This window comes from Pelodiscus sinensis, chromosome 1, assembly GCF_052426305.1.
Source record: "Pelodiscus sinensis isolate ZL-2025 chromosome 1, ASM5242630v1, whole genome shotgun sequence".
Classification (NCBI taxonomy): Eukaryota; Metazoa; Chordata; order Testudines; family Trionychidae; genus Pelodiscus; species Pelodiscus sinensis.
This window is the reverse complement of record NC_143052.1, coordinates 87,659,871-87,672,967: the sequence shown is the minus strand read 5'-3', so window position 1 is coordinate 87,672,967 and position 13,097 is coordinate 87,659,871. Positions and strand designations below refer to the sequence as shown.

General features: G+C 46.0%; 1 protein-coding gene across 1 annotated transcript; it reads left to right on the top strand.

Annotated features, from left to right (window-relative positions):
• The first annotated feature begins 3,531 nt into the window (after positions 1–3,531).
• On the top strand, positions 3,532–12,664 carry PDE6H (phosphodiesterase 6H). The gene is made up of 4 exons (XM_075934549.2): positions 3,532–3,655; positions 8,582–8,763; positions 10,467–10,507; positions 11,935–12,664. Exons 2-4 carry the CDS (start codon positions 8,630–8,632, stop codon positions 12,009–12,011), a joined length of 252 nt encoding a protein of 83 aa, XP_075790664.1. The 5' UTR covers positions 3,532–3,655; positions 8,582–8,629; the 3' UTR covers positions 12,012–12,664.
• Positions 12,665–13,097: the final 433 nt, after the last annotated feature.

The window sequence follows — 13,097 nt, the reverse complement described above, 5'->3', positions numbered from 1 at the left end:
CCCGAACATTCTCAATATAAGAGAGGTGGACAAGGGGAGAAAACAGACTTCTGAGCCAGCTGGAGGCAGAGTGAGAATTGGGAATGGACCAGGAGAGGTGAGAGGAGAGTCCAGTGCAAATACAGTGCAGCTGCTTATATCCCCCAAGTCTGCTCCAGCCTGCAGGAAGCTGCTGAGCACGTATAACCTCAAAGCACTTGTGTGCAGGAACCAGTCCCCACAGGAAGGAGGAGATACCAATCCAAATATTCAAAATCATTAGTTCAACCTCAAAAAATCATGAGAATTTTTGGAAAATGTATTCCCCCTTTTTTCCCCTTTTGTCTTGCAGAGACTTTAGGTTACACCTTGGTCACATTTCCAAGCTTTTCTGCACAAGGGACTTATTGACTTTTTTTTAAAAAGAAAGTGGAGATGCTCACATAAGGTGAGACACCCACAATGAAACACCCACAGCTTCCCCATGCCTCTGACACAGGTTCGCAGGGCTCAGGCTAAGGGATGATTTAATTGCAGTGTAAACATCATGGCTTGGGCTACTGCCTGAGGTCTGGGACCCTCCCAACTTGCAGGGTCTTAGAGCCCGGCCTACAACCTCACCCTGGACATTTAACCTGCAATTAAGCAGCTTCTTAGCCTGAGCCCCTCACACCCAAGTCATCTGTTGTAGGCTTTTTAATTGCAATGCAGATATGGCCCATAATGGCTGACCTGCTAGATGTGACATCACGGCACAAAGGAGCAAACTCCTTTGAGAATCTGGGCTTAGTTATGCTGAGACCTGTGAGACTTGCTTGAGTGGATATGCCTCTGGCATTGCATTCAGAACATGGAGAGGGGTGGCTCAGTCCAGCACCACAGTTCCTTCTTTATACAGGACATAATGCAGTATGACTGAGCACTGCAGTTGTATGTGAGGTGGTCTCGGGCCTCAGACAAGTGGGTAGTTGCTAAGGACGCCACACTGATTAGGGCACTGACATAGAACTGCACTATTATGGTAATGCATCCATAATCCAGTCTTGAACTGTCCTTCTGCACTAGGAGTTTCTGCTCACTGGTGCTATCCTCTCAGAGGGGTCCCTGTTCTTGCTCAGTCATGCTTCAGCCGGCTTCTGGAGTCCCAGATGTGCCCCAGAATCCTTTCTATCAATAGGTTTATATACCAGATCCTTAGCTGGTGTAAATTAGCATCATCCCACTGAAGTCAATTGAGTTACATCAGCGGAAGATCTGGCCTTCTTCAAAATCATTCTCCAACTCACTGCTTCTGTCTAGATCTAGGTCACTGCTCTTCTCCTGGCTCAATAAAAGACATCACAAATAGAAAACAAAGGTCTTTTCAAGAAAGTGCATTATAATCAGTGGAATTAGGTCAGAGATCGATTTGGATCAACGTATGATCTGCTTCCCTTGTAAAATGTCCTCACAAAAAGTTGTGTTCTCCTTGTCTTGTCTCTCACACACTTGCCTGCCTCTTCTGTCACTCCATTCATCCACAGGCCTAACCTCTCTACTCCAATACAGGCACACCCAGAAGATCTAGCTGGTACCTTAGCCCACGGGCTGTACTAGTGACAGTTGGCTATTCAGCTACTTTGCACCAGCTACTAGATTGTTGGAGATGAGGGGAGTCCTTTTCCCCACATCCCTCCTAAACTCTGAAAACTAACTTGGGCCTTCCCTTAGGAGCATGTCATGCTTAGGACATTTCTTTAAACCTTTCCCTAGCCTAGATGCACCCTCAGTAACATCAGGATCAGAGGACTTGAGACATGGTTGCCCTCCTCCAAGGACAAATGCCTCGTGATTGGTGCCCTGAGTCTGTGATGTCACCTTTGGGCATACTATTTCTGGAGAATTAGTTGCGTCTTTGAGAGATTTTTCTAGTCAGGCAGGAGGAAGGTAATTTAATGATTTCCAAGAGGAGCGCTCAGCACTGTAAGTATTCCCTACAACCTCTGTGAGGTATCCCAGACTGATGGGTGGCGGGAGAGAGTAGGAAGAAATAGATAAACTGAACCCTGAGAAAAGCCCAGTGAAACCCTAGGGTAATTATTTGGAGTTCTGTGTCTGGAAAATCCAAACAGCCTCAGTGGTTGCAGCTAACAAGACAGATTTTAATGTTTTGCTCGGTCTCTTACCTTTGTGTTGAAATCCATTTACTGAAGTAAATGGATATTTTGTATGAATAGCCAGCCCACCTTTCAGAGGGGGGTTAGGCGGGAAGCAGCTCCTTCCTTAATGGTTTTGCTGGTGGCTGTTTGGTTTGGACTATTGCTTGGCTGTTGTGGCATTTGTCTGAGTCTTTGTATGGCTGGTAGTAGCAGGGCACTGTGGTAAAGATGTTACTGGTGTTGAGGACTCAGCTGCAGTTTACAAGATGTTGTTGAAACCTCAGGGGGTATTGGAAGGGTTCTTCCATGAGGAGGCTCACATTGCTAGATACCCCCTTCACCACACTGATAATAAACCTTTTCTCTCTGTAACAGTCTGTCTTCCAAGCTCATCATTTTGTCATAGCAGAATGGGATTTCCTAGGATTCCCATTGACAAGGGGGTGGCAAAATTTTAGTTCTACTTCGAATGAGCTTAAAGGCTGCCTCTCTTTTTAAGTGTGTCCTTCTTTGTTTCTGTTTGGTGTTGAAACCGTTGCTAGAGAAAAGAGCCTGAGAGCTCAGAGCAATAGGATACAAGCATCAGCAGCGGCCGAAGCTGGAAATATTAATTACATCCCCAGTTCAAACAGCTGACAGAGGAGTTGTGGCACTTCTCTCCATTCAGCTGCAGTCGTGTCTGAGATGGGATACAAAGTTCTCTAGCGAGAGCACTGCTGCAAGGAAATCACTGCAGCACACCTGGGGCCTATATCTGAGATATTGAGGACATCACCACATGGAATAAAATAGTGAGAGCAGTTATACCTAGAAATGTGTATTTCCAGAGCATGGCTGCAGGAAGATCACAACCCACCTGAGCCTGTCTTAGATTTTTGGGCCCACGCTGATGACCCCAGAAGTGCATGTCTGACCTTCCCAGGGCACAGTGGGACGATCACAGCAAACGTGGAGTGTGTGTCTGATATCTGCAAGACATGGATCCAAGGAATGTGACAGTCCACATGGAGTCTGTTTGACGCGGCTGCAAAGATGATCATGTCAGATGTCATTTCACCTGACAAGGAAATTTTCCATAGAGGATCAGAGATTAAAGCTGTGAAGAGGGTGGATTAAAGAGTAGCTATTTGTCACTAGTGCTCAAGCCTTCTTAAGTGCATTGGAAGCACAGGATAGTGGGAAGGGGATTAACCTGGAAGCCAACCTGGAGGTGGATGTCATTTGCTAGCATTGGGATAAGAACATCACTGTGTACAGATTGTATTAGGTAAAATTAGTGCTCAGACGCAAGCAAGGCCTTTACACTAATGAATTAAATCCTGGGCCAAGTAAAGGTCCTGTCAGAGCCAATTAGGTAACCTTGTGCAACAGAGAACAGAGGATGTGAAGGGGCATCCAGTTGTCCAGCAGCTTTCATTGGGAAAGGACAGGAATCTGCAGCTTCTGGCTCCACTGGTTCTCTCACTCTGGGACTATCTTTCACTGTCTGTCAGTGACATTAGTGGCAGGGGAGCAAACCCTCTGGATCATATTAAGAGGTAAGGTGCCAGAGAACTTGAAGAGGTGCCATAGAAAAAGATCAAATTAACGGAAGTAGGAGTTTGTCAGGTACCTAAGTACTGGGATGACTGGTTCCATCTAAGTACCTAGATAAATGGATACACAAGGCTGCAAAAAAACAAGCAGAAGTCTGTGTTGTGTATCTCTCTGGTCCTGCATGGTTGAGGAGGAACTGATCACAGAGGCACAAGAATTGGTGCAAGAGGAACTGATCAGAGACAGGAGAACTGATGCAACTCTTGTATAGATGAGAATTGGTCTCCACTCCAAAAAACAAAGACATCTTTGCTTTCGTGTGGAGGGAAATTGGCCTGTTGGCATAATAGCAGCATGGTGATTTTGTGTTGTCTGGTTCCTAGCTTGAGATGAAGGAAGAATGAACTCTCCCCAGCACTGACGCTACTGCCCACCCAAAAGCTCTATGCTCTTTTCCAAGGTGCTATCAGGCTGTGGAGATGAATAGTGAGAACAGAAGTAATGAAGGTGCTGAGGGGGAAAGAGAATTGTTATTCCTTAACCCAATTGAATCCCATTTCTCTCCTCCTCTCTTACATTAGCGAGAAATAGGATGTACTATGGTTTGGTCTGGAGCTTTCTCCTACCATATACCAGGCAGAAGTGGCTGAAATCTCATTTAGGTATGGCTTGAGGAAAGGCTCTGAATCCCATAGACAGAGTCCTCCTATTAGCTGCTTCTCCTCCATAGTAAACCTTGGGGCCAAGGAGGCTTTGAAGGACAGGAAGCAGCTGCCTCCCAAATGTGTTATGACCTGGATAGAGTGTTGTGGCAGTGCCAGCCTGGTGTCTGCTAAAACAAGGAACGATGGCACTGACAGATGATGGCCCAGCTGTCTCCCTTGTTTCTTGATGTCAGTATCCGAGGTTAAAAATCTCAGTCGGCCGTTTTTACCATCAAGTGACATTTCATTTGCTCATGGGTGGCCAGGACAGGAGGCAGCCAGCACAGTATCTGAGTCTGTCATGGTAGATCAAAGCTGGTTAGAGATGTTCTTTGGGTTTTATTTGCACCTTTACATTGCCCTGCCTTTCTAGTGTTCCAGGAGGGAGTCACATCACTGTAACTGTACCCAATTGATTTTTATGGCTTTTGAGAATAGTGCACAATGCAAACCATGCAAACCAGAATACTTAATTTTAATGCTTAAAGTTCTACATTTCTTAGAGCAAAGTGGCAGAGTTTATTTTTTTGTTAATTCTTTAACTAATACGTCATCAAGAAGGAAAGATGATCTTGTAGCTAAGAAAACTCCCTGCTCATCTAAATTAACTTAATTCCATTTACGTCAGCAGATAATTTTGCCCTAAACTGGGATTCAAGAGATCTAGGTATAATTCTTGGCTCAGATACAGATTTACTCTGCGACCTTGGACAAATCACTTAATCTCTGTTTTAGCTTCTCTTCAGTAAAATGTATTGTTACCCCCACTCTACAGGTTGTTGTGAGAATAAATCCATACATTCCTCGGAGATGCTCAGATACTATGTTGACAGGAATCATATAGGTAACAAGACAGATACATAACTAGATTTACTATGACTGTGTTTGTGATCAAACTGAGTGTTTAGCAGGTGTGCCTTGGGAGATTATGGATATACTGCAGGCAAGAGGTCTAGTGTAAATACACTTCAAACTGTTTCTGGCCATAACTACAAACTCTGCTGTCTGTTGTTTCACTTAGAATGACTTTAACCCTACAATCTCTAGTGTACTGAGCTTCTCCTATAGAACACCTTTATTACAAAGCATGTGGTATAGCCACATACATGCACATGTAAAATGGAATTGCTAGGAATAAATTCTCTGCTCCTCAGGCTTTCCCCCCGACCTTTCTAGATTTTGTTTAAAGGAAAGAATTATGGCAACTACAGGCACTGATGGGGCCCAAAGAGCTCTCTCATTCCCTAATTGTCAATGATCTAAAAATAGTTTCAGCTCTTTGGTGGCTTTTATAGGTTGGTGATTAGAAAGATCTCATCTCTGCTGTCTGTAACATCACAGAGGGGGAGGGGAGGGAATGGGGGATTATACAAGAATTACTGTGGTGACATAAAGGGATTTGACATCAGTACTAAGACATGAAGCTAATCCCAGCACTTGTTAGCATGAATGTTGAATAAATGAACCAACAGAAATGCTTTAGGAGAGGAGATTCATAATGCAGTGCAGATAAGGGAAGCATTTGATTTCATGAAAGGTGCACACAGGAGTGGAGTGGAGGGGAGGGTAAAATGAATAAATGAAGTTTCCTCACTTCTGCTTTGGAAAATATGGAATGTATTATACGATTGTTTACCCACTCCTTTTTTAACTACTGTACCACTAAGTGCTCTTGAATAGGGTGCACTAAGCTACATCGGAGTTGATGAAGGGACAGATGATCCCATGGGACACAGGTGTCAGGGATCCATGTGTTGCAAGGTTTAGAATAGGGGTGGGCAATAATTTTTGATGGGGGCCCACTCCAAGATTTTGGAAAGTGGTCAAGGGCCACACTTGCCTGTGGAGGAGATGCAGGGTCTAGAATGGAGGTTGGCTGCAGAAGAGCACATGGAGTAAGGTACTGGGGTGCAGGAGATGGTGTGATGTCTGAGAGGGAGTCTGGGTGAAGGAGGGGGTTGTGACCAGTGCTCCCTCTAATCTGCATGGCAGCACAGCTTCACAGGTGATTAATCAGCCCCGCCCAATCAGAGGCTCAGGGCTCTATGTACTGTGCTGACTGACTGGGCAGCGCTGATTAATCACCTGTGAAGCTGTGCTCCTGCACAGCTTAGAGCATGGGGTTCACAAATTGGGGGGCATGAAGAAATTCCAGGGGAGGCGTGAGGCAATCCAGCCTCTCCTTCTCCCTCCATCAAGTTTTGTTGCCCTGTTCAGTTTCCTTTTTTTTTGCTCAACAAGTTTTGCTACTATTTGGGGGCGGGGCATGAGGGTTTTTCAAAAATCAAAAAGGGAGGCATGATGCTAAAACGTTTGGTAATCACTGGCTTAGAGAGAACACTGGTTGTGACTTGGGGCAGGGGATAGGGGTGTAGGATCGTGGAGGGAGTAGGGGTGCAAGAGAGGATTCTGGCCTGGGAGTGGGGTTCTAGGAGGAGGTACAAAAGGAATTCCTGGAGGGAATTTTGACCTGGGAGAAGAAAAGGGGATGCAGAGGGTTTGGGTGGTGATCTGGGGCAGGGGAATGGGGTGTAGAGTCTTGGAGGGGGTATGAGTGCAGGAGAGGATTCTGGCCTGGGGGAGGAGTAAAGGAGAGGGTTCAGGATCTGGGAGGGAGCTGTGACCTGGGTCGGGGGTGCAAAGGGTTTGGTTGGTGTCCTGGGGCAGGGAGTTGGGGTGCAGGAGGAACAGGGGTGCCAGAGGCAGGCTCTGAGTGGGAGGTGCTTACCTAAGTGTCTCCTGGTCAGCAGCCCTGCAGGACCCCCAAGGCAGGCTACAGCCACAGATGCTTGAAACTGCAGGCTGTTCCCTCCTCTTGGCTCCAGGAGGAGGAAGAGGCTTGTGCTGACCCCATCTCCCAGGCCAATCTCTCAGCTCCTATTGGCTGGCTGTTTCCAGCCAATAGGAGCTGAGGATTGGGCTGGGGGTGAGGAGATCACACAAAGCCTCCCCTTTCCTGCAGAGCAGAGAGTCATGGGGACTGAGCTTTAAACTGCGGCTGCTGTGTGTCTGAAGGACACTGTATTTTGCCCAACTTTAGAACCACAAAACTCGCAGCTAACAATGCAGCAGCTCTACCACTTGAGATAAACTCTCTTTTATGTCCTCTACATGCTAGCAACAGAATTTACATCCTTTTCAGGCTTCCATCCATTAGGGGGGTGACAATGCCCACATGGTTTCTTGGTCACTTTTACAATCTGCTGAGCAGATGTACAGATTTGATGGTGCCCATTTATATTGAGAACCACCTAGTGTTAGTTAGTTAGCTTTGTTCCCAGATTTCCCTTTTTTTACAGTATGGAATTGTGACCTGATCCATATGCAGCAATGGAGTATGCAAAGCCATTGCCCATGACACTTACAATCATCAAAATTGGAGATGGACAATGGCTATTGGGTCAGCTCACCCACTCATGCTCTCCCATATCTTAATTAACGAAGGATTGTTTTCTAAAATATATTCTCCACTGCTTTGCCTTGGTCCCATTTAAAACCTCTTGGGAAAATCTATTTCCCTAGGAGGCTAATATTCCATATTGCCAAAATATTCTGTAATGTTTATAAATATTTTCTTAGAGTGATGTGACACTCAATAGGTATATACTAAATCTGTAATAAAAAATATAGGCTTTACCAGACTAGGACAAATCAGTTATCTAGCTCCATTGGAACTAGACCTTCTGCTTCACTAGAACTGATTATTGGGCCATCTGGTCTAGCAACATTGACCAATAATACATGCTTCAGAAGCAGGTGTGACTATCTTTTTGCAGGTCACAATGCAATATCCTACTAAGGTAGATAAATGCCTGCTTGCCCCCCAGCTGGTGTCCCCATAGCTTAGAACTTGCCATTTTTATCCTACCAAGTGTGACTGCAGATGTAATTCTGTTTCTTATTCTGTATATAAGAACATATGAATATCCATACTGGGTTAGAGCAACAGTCCATGTAGCCCAGTATACTGTCTTCCAACAATGGCCAATGTCAGGTGCTGTCAGAGGCAATGAACAGAAGAGGTAATCATTGAGTGATCCCTCCCCTGACGCCCATTCTCAGCTTCTAGTAGAGATACCATCCCTGCCCATCCTGTCTGTTTAATCCCCTTCTATAGGCTCTGGTCAAAGGTATAGGTTTTTTCTCCCTCCTTTGGCTGATGCTATCTAGAAGTCATAAATTCAGCATGTTCCTTCCATTTCATTATCTGCATTTGTCTTACAGATAGGAAGATTTGAAAGAGGAGTACCTCGTGCGTACAGCAACCCGAGAATGAGCGACACCAACACTCTCAACACCACAGAAACAGCAACTGGTCCCACCACACCACGCAAGGGACCTCCCAAGTTCAAGCAAAGGCAGACAAGACAGTTCAAAAGCAAGCCCCCAAAGAAAGGAGTAAAAGGGTAAGAGCGCGAATGAGAGCTCCATGAAGTGGTACATGTATAAAGTGTGGCGGTGAGGTGATGTGATATACCTTCTCACATCTGGGATCTTTCAGATGATCTTTGCGTAAATAGAACTTCAGAAGGCAGGATACATTCCCATAAGGAAGATATCACGACACATCCCCCCCATGAGTCCCACAAGAGAGTTGCACCAACATCTCCATGGAGCCCATTAGGCCAAACCAGAAAAAAATGAGTATTATACGCTTGTGTCACTCCAGGGTTGGCTTGGAGTCTCCAGGAATTAAAGATTAATCTTCAATTAAAAATTGTCATGTGATGGAAGCTCCAGGAGTCCGTCCAACCTACTCCCCGTGGCAATGAGAAATTCCTTGTTAGCTCTTTCCCTCCTCTGCTGTTGACCTTATGTACTATGTCCCTGTAATACAGGCAGTCCCCGGGTTACGTACAAGATAGGGACTGTAGGTTTGTTCTTAAGTTGAATCTGTATGTAAGTCGGAACTGGCGTCCAGATTCAGACACTGCTGAAACTGACCGCCAGTTCTGACTTACATACAGAATCAACTTAAGAACCCCAGGCGTCCCCAAGTCAGCTGCTGCTGAAACTGATCAGCAGCTGATTCCAGGAAGCCCGGGCCAGAGCAACTCTGCCTGGGGCTTCCTGTACTCAGCGCTGGTCAGTTTCAGCAGAAGCTGACTTGGGGACGCCTGGGGCAGAGCAGCTGGGGTGCTGCTGGGTTGCTCCAGTAGCGCCGCTCCTGGGTGCTACTGGACCAACCTAGCAGTACCCCATCTGCTCTGCCCCAGGCATCCTGATTCAGCCGCTGCTGAAACTGACCAGCAGCGGCTGAATCAGGACCTGGGGCAGAGCAGCTGGGGTGCGGCCGGGTTGGTCCAGTAGTGCCCAGAGCGGGCGCTGCAGGACCAATCGGCAGCGCCCCAGCTGCTCTGCCCCAGAGTCCAAAACAAAAGTCTGGTCTGCTGGGGGGGGGAGGGAGCACACTAGCTGCGCCCCCCCCCCCTCCCCAGCAGACCAGGGACACGGGGAGCAGAGCCTCTGAGGCTTTGCTCTGGCAAAGCCTCAGAGGGAGGGACCCTGCCGCGGCTGCGGCTTCAGTCCGGGAGCCTGTGGTCTGCTGGGGACCGTCCCCAGCAGACCACAGGCTCCCGGACTGAAGCCGCAGCCGCGGGGGGGTCCTGCGCCTCTGAGGCTTTGCCAGAGCAAAGCCTCAGAGGCGCGGGGAACCGCCGCTGCTGCCGCTTCAATCTGGGTGCCTGTGGTCTGCTGGGGACCGTCCCCAGCAGACCACAGGCACCCAGATTGAAGCGGCAGCAGCGGCGGTTCCCCGCGCCTCTGAGGCTTTGCTCTGGCAAAGCCTCAGAAGCGCGGGAACCCGCCCGGTGCCCCTGGTCTGCTGGAGACGGTCTCCAGCAGACCAGGGGCACCGGAGCAGCTTACGAACGGGGCTTTCTCGCCCCGACTTCCGGGGCGAGAAAGCCCCGTTCGTAAGTGCGGATCCGACGTAAGTCGGATCCGCGTAAGTCGGGGACTGCCTGTATAGCAAAATCCTCATTGAGCGATTCCCTTTTGTCAAGTGCTGACCCAATCTCCCTTCCGTTGGGAAAGACCCTGTGTGAAGTGATCCTTCTCTTTTGGTTCTGTTCCAATCTCACCTCTCCTCTGTTGTCCTTTCTCACAGGTTTGGAGATGACATTCCAGGAATGGAAGGACTTGGAACAGGTAAGTCATATGTAATACTGTTCTTGTATTTCTGTTACAAATGCATAGAATCATAGAATTAGGAGGGACAGTAAGGGTGTGTCTACACTGCACCGTTATTTCGAGATAACTAGCGTTATTTTGAAATAACAATGTGAGCGCTACACAGCCATTCCATTATTTTGAAATAATGTCAAAATAATGGATGGCTTATTCCAAAATCTATAAACCTCATTCTACAAGGAATAACGGCTATTCCAAAATGCCTATTTCGAAATAAGGCATGTGTATATGCTCTACTGCTGCTATTTCAAAATAGCCCCTCACCAGGGCCATTTCGAACTGATTTTGAGGCTTCCCTGTAGTGTAGCTGTGCTATTTTGAAATAAGCTATTTCAGAGTATTTCTTCCAGAATAGCTTATTTCAAAATAAGTATGCAGTGTAGACATACCACAAAGGTCATTTAGTCTAACCCCCTGACAAGATGCAAGATTTGTTGTGTCTAAACCATCCAAGACAGCAGAAAAATCAACCTTCATGCTTTGAGGCTTAAGATGATTGCCTGCTATGGTCAGGTATAAGTTTCTTTTTGCCCCCTCCATAATGTAGCACTGCACAAGTGGCAAAGGTGCCTTGTGGGTGTTCTGGCCTCCCTTCCTTGCAATCTTCTATCAGCTGTGGAATTAGGCAAATACTATGATAAAAGGCTATTCATGTCTGTTTGAATTTGTAAAGGGATTCACTTGGGTCTGACAGGGCTCACTTGTGCTTGATTTCTGCAACTATTCTAGCAAATGACTTCATCATCAGGAAGGATCACAGAAACAGTCACTTTAACACCAAGAACACAGGAAAAAACACAGAAAGTTAATTTCAAATTGCTAATTGTTAGCACGTTCACCAGAATCCTGGTTCCAAGAGTTACACATATCCAACCAGTGACCAGAAATGCACCAAATGATCTCTGTCCAAAAGAGCTCAGATTTTAAAAATAAGATACACCTCAATAATCTACACAACAAGAACTGTGTGCCAGGATAACAAAAGTATTCAAGAAAATCACAATCTGGCTATAAAAACAAGTTAATGGGAAGGCAAAAATAATCAAACATTTTTAAATGAGCATAGCTCTAGTTATCAGGTGCTGGAGATGAGATACAAAACTACATGGACTATATGATGCAGCAAAAGGTGAGATGTCACATGAGAACCATTGATCTAGTTCAGTGTAGCAAGGTGCATGAGTTTGCCAACTCTTACACTGACAGGGTGAGAAAATACTGTCCTTCACTTCTCTGCCTAATCTTTTAATAGAGGCCCATTTTCCTTTCCTTTTCACCTAACAGTATTTCTTTAATCAATCAGCCTGCCCATTCCTAAAGAAGATTCAATGGGGCATACTGAACTTGTACAGCACTTATCCAGTTTCTCTTTCTCTCTCTTGCAGATATCACAGTGATCTGTCCATGGGAGGCTTTCAGCCATCTGGAACTGCATGAGCTGGCACAGTTTGGCATCATCTAAGTCACCAGCCTCAGTCCTGGCATCCCTGATATCGTCCAAGGTTCCAGAATGGTCTTCTTCACCATTGACACTTATTTTTGGTCCTTCCATCCAGCTGCTGACATTCTGTTGACCATGTACCAGGTGGCTTCATGAGATTCACCTAGTTCAAAGCAATTCCTTCTCAGATGAACTTGGCAAGAAGCTGTCAGGGACCCTGAATATTCACCTTGCCTCATCTGATGAAACTAATAGAAATGTTTAAACATCTCTGTAAAATGTCCCATATTCTCCCTGGAGTATTCATGTGTGTGAAATCTCACCTATATCTTTTAATGCCTGGGTGATGTATGTATGATTTTTCACCCTCTACCTCCCACTTCCAGTTACTTGAGACATAGTCTGTATGTGCCTATTTGAAGTCTTATCCTGTATTTCTGCCCTCAACCCCATGACATTAACTCTGGATTAAATTCATCCCCCACTCTCAGAACATTTTCCTGCCTTGGCTTTCCATCTATATATGAAGTCCAACAGGTGTGGATAATATTCCCATGATATCTGAGCCAGTAGTCAATTGCTCTGTGCATATTCATAGGAAAAAGTGTCCTGAGAAGCTTCAGGGGGTAGCTGAGTTAGTCTGTACAGGATAAACTTAAAAAACAACAAATAGTCTGGCAGCACTTTATAGACTAACAAAACATGTAGATGGTATTATGAGCTTTCGTGCATGAAAGCTCATGATACCATCTACATGTTTTGTTAGTCTATAAAGTGCTGCCAGACTATTTGTTGTTTTTTAAGTGGCCTGAGAGTCACCTATACAGCCACCATGCCACCGTTCATTAGGAAGGTTATCCTGGAGTCTCATATGAGCTCGAATCTGTCACTAAAATTCACCCTCATAGACCAGAAGGGTTTGGGAATACTATGTGTTCCCTGTATTATCCACTGGTCAGTGGAGCAGTCATTAGATTTCTGTTGCTCCAATAAAGACAGGTGACAGTCTGAATGTGCAATATCACTAGCTAAACCTATCACAGCCCTTACTCCCCTCTGCTTTCCTGAGGGGCTGCCATGCTAATCAAATGACTCTCAGGGTGAGAT

Excerpts from the sequence above, each read along its gene's own strand:
- PDE6H (XM_075934549.2), top strand. The coding sequence starts at position 8,630 with ATGAGCGACACCAACACTCTCAACACCACAGAAACAGCAACTGGTCCC. Across the intron at positions 8,764-10,466 it reads CCAAAGAAAGGAGTAAAAGG|GTTTGGAGATGACATTCCAG; the intron begins GTAAGAGCGCGA and ends CCTTTCTCACAG. Across the intron at positions 10,508-11,934 it reads AATGGAAGGACTTGGAACAG|ATATCACAGTGATCTGTCCA; the intron begins GTAAGTCATATG and ends TCTCTCTTGCAG.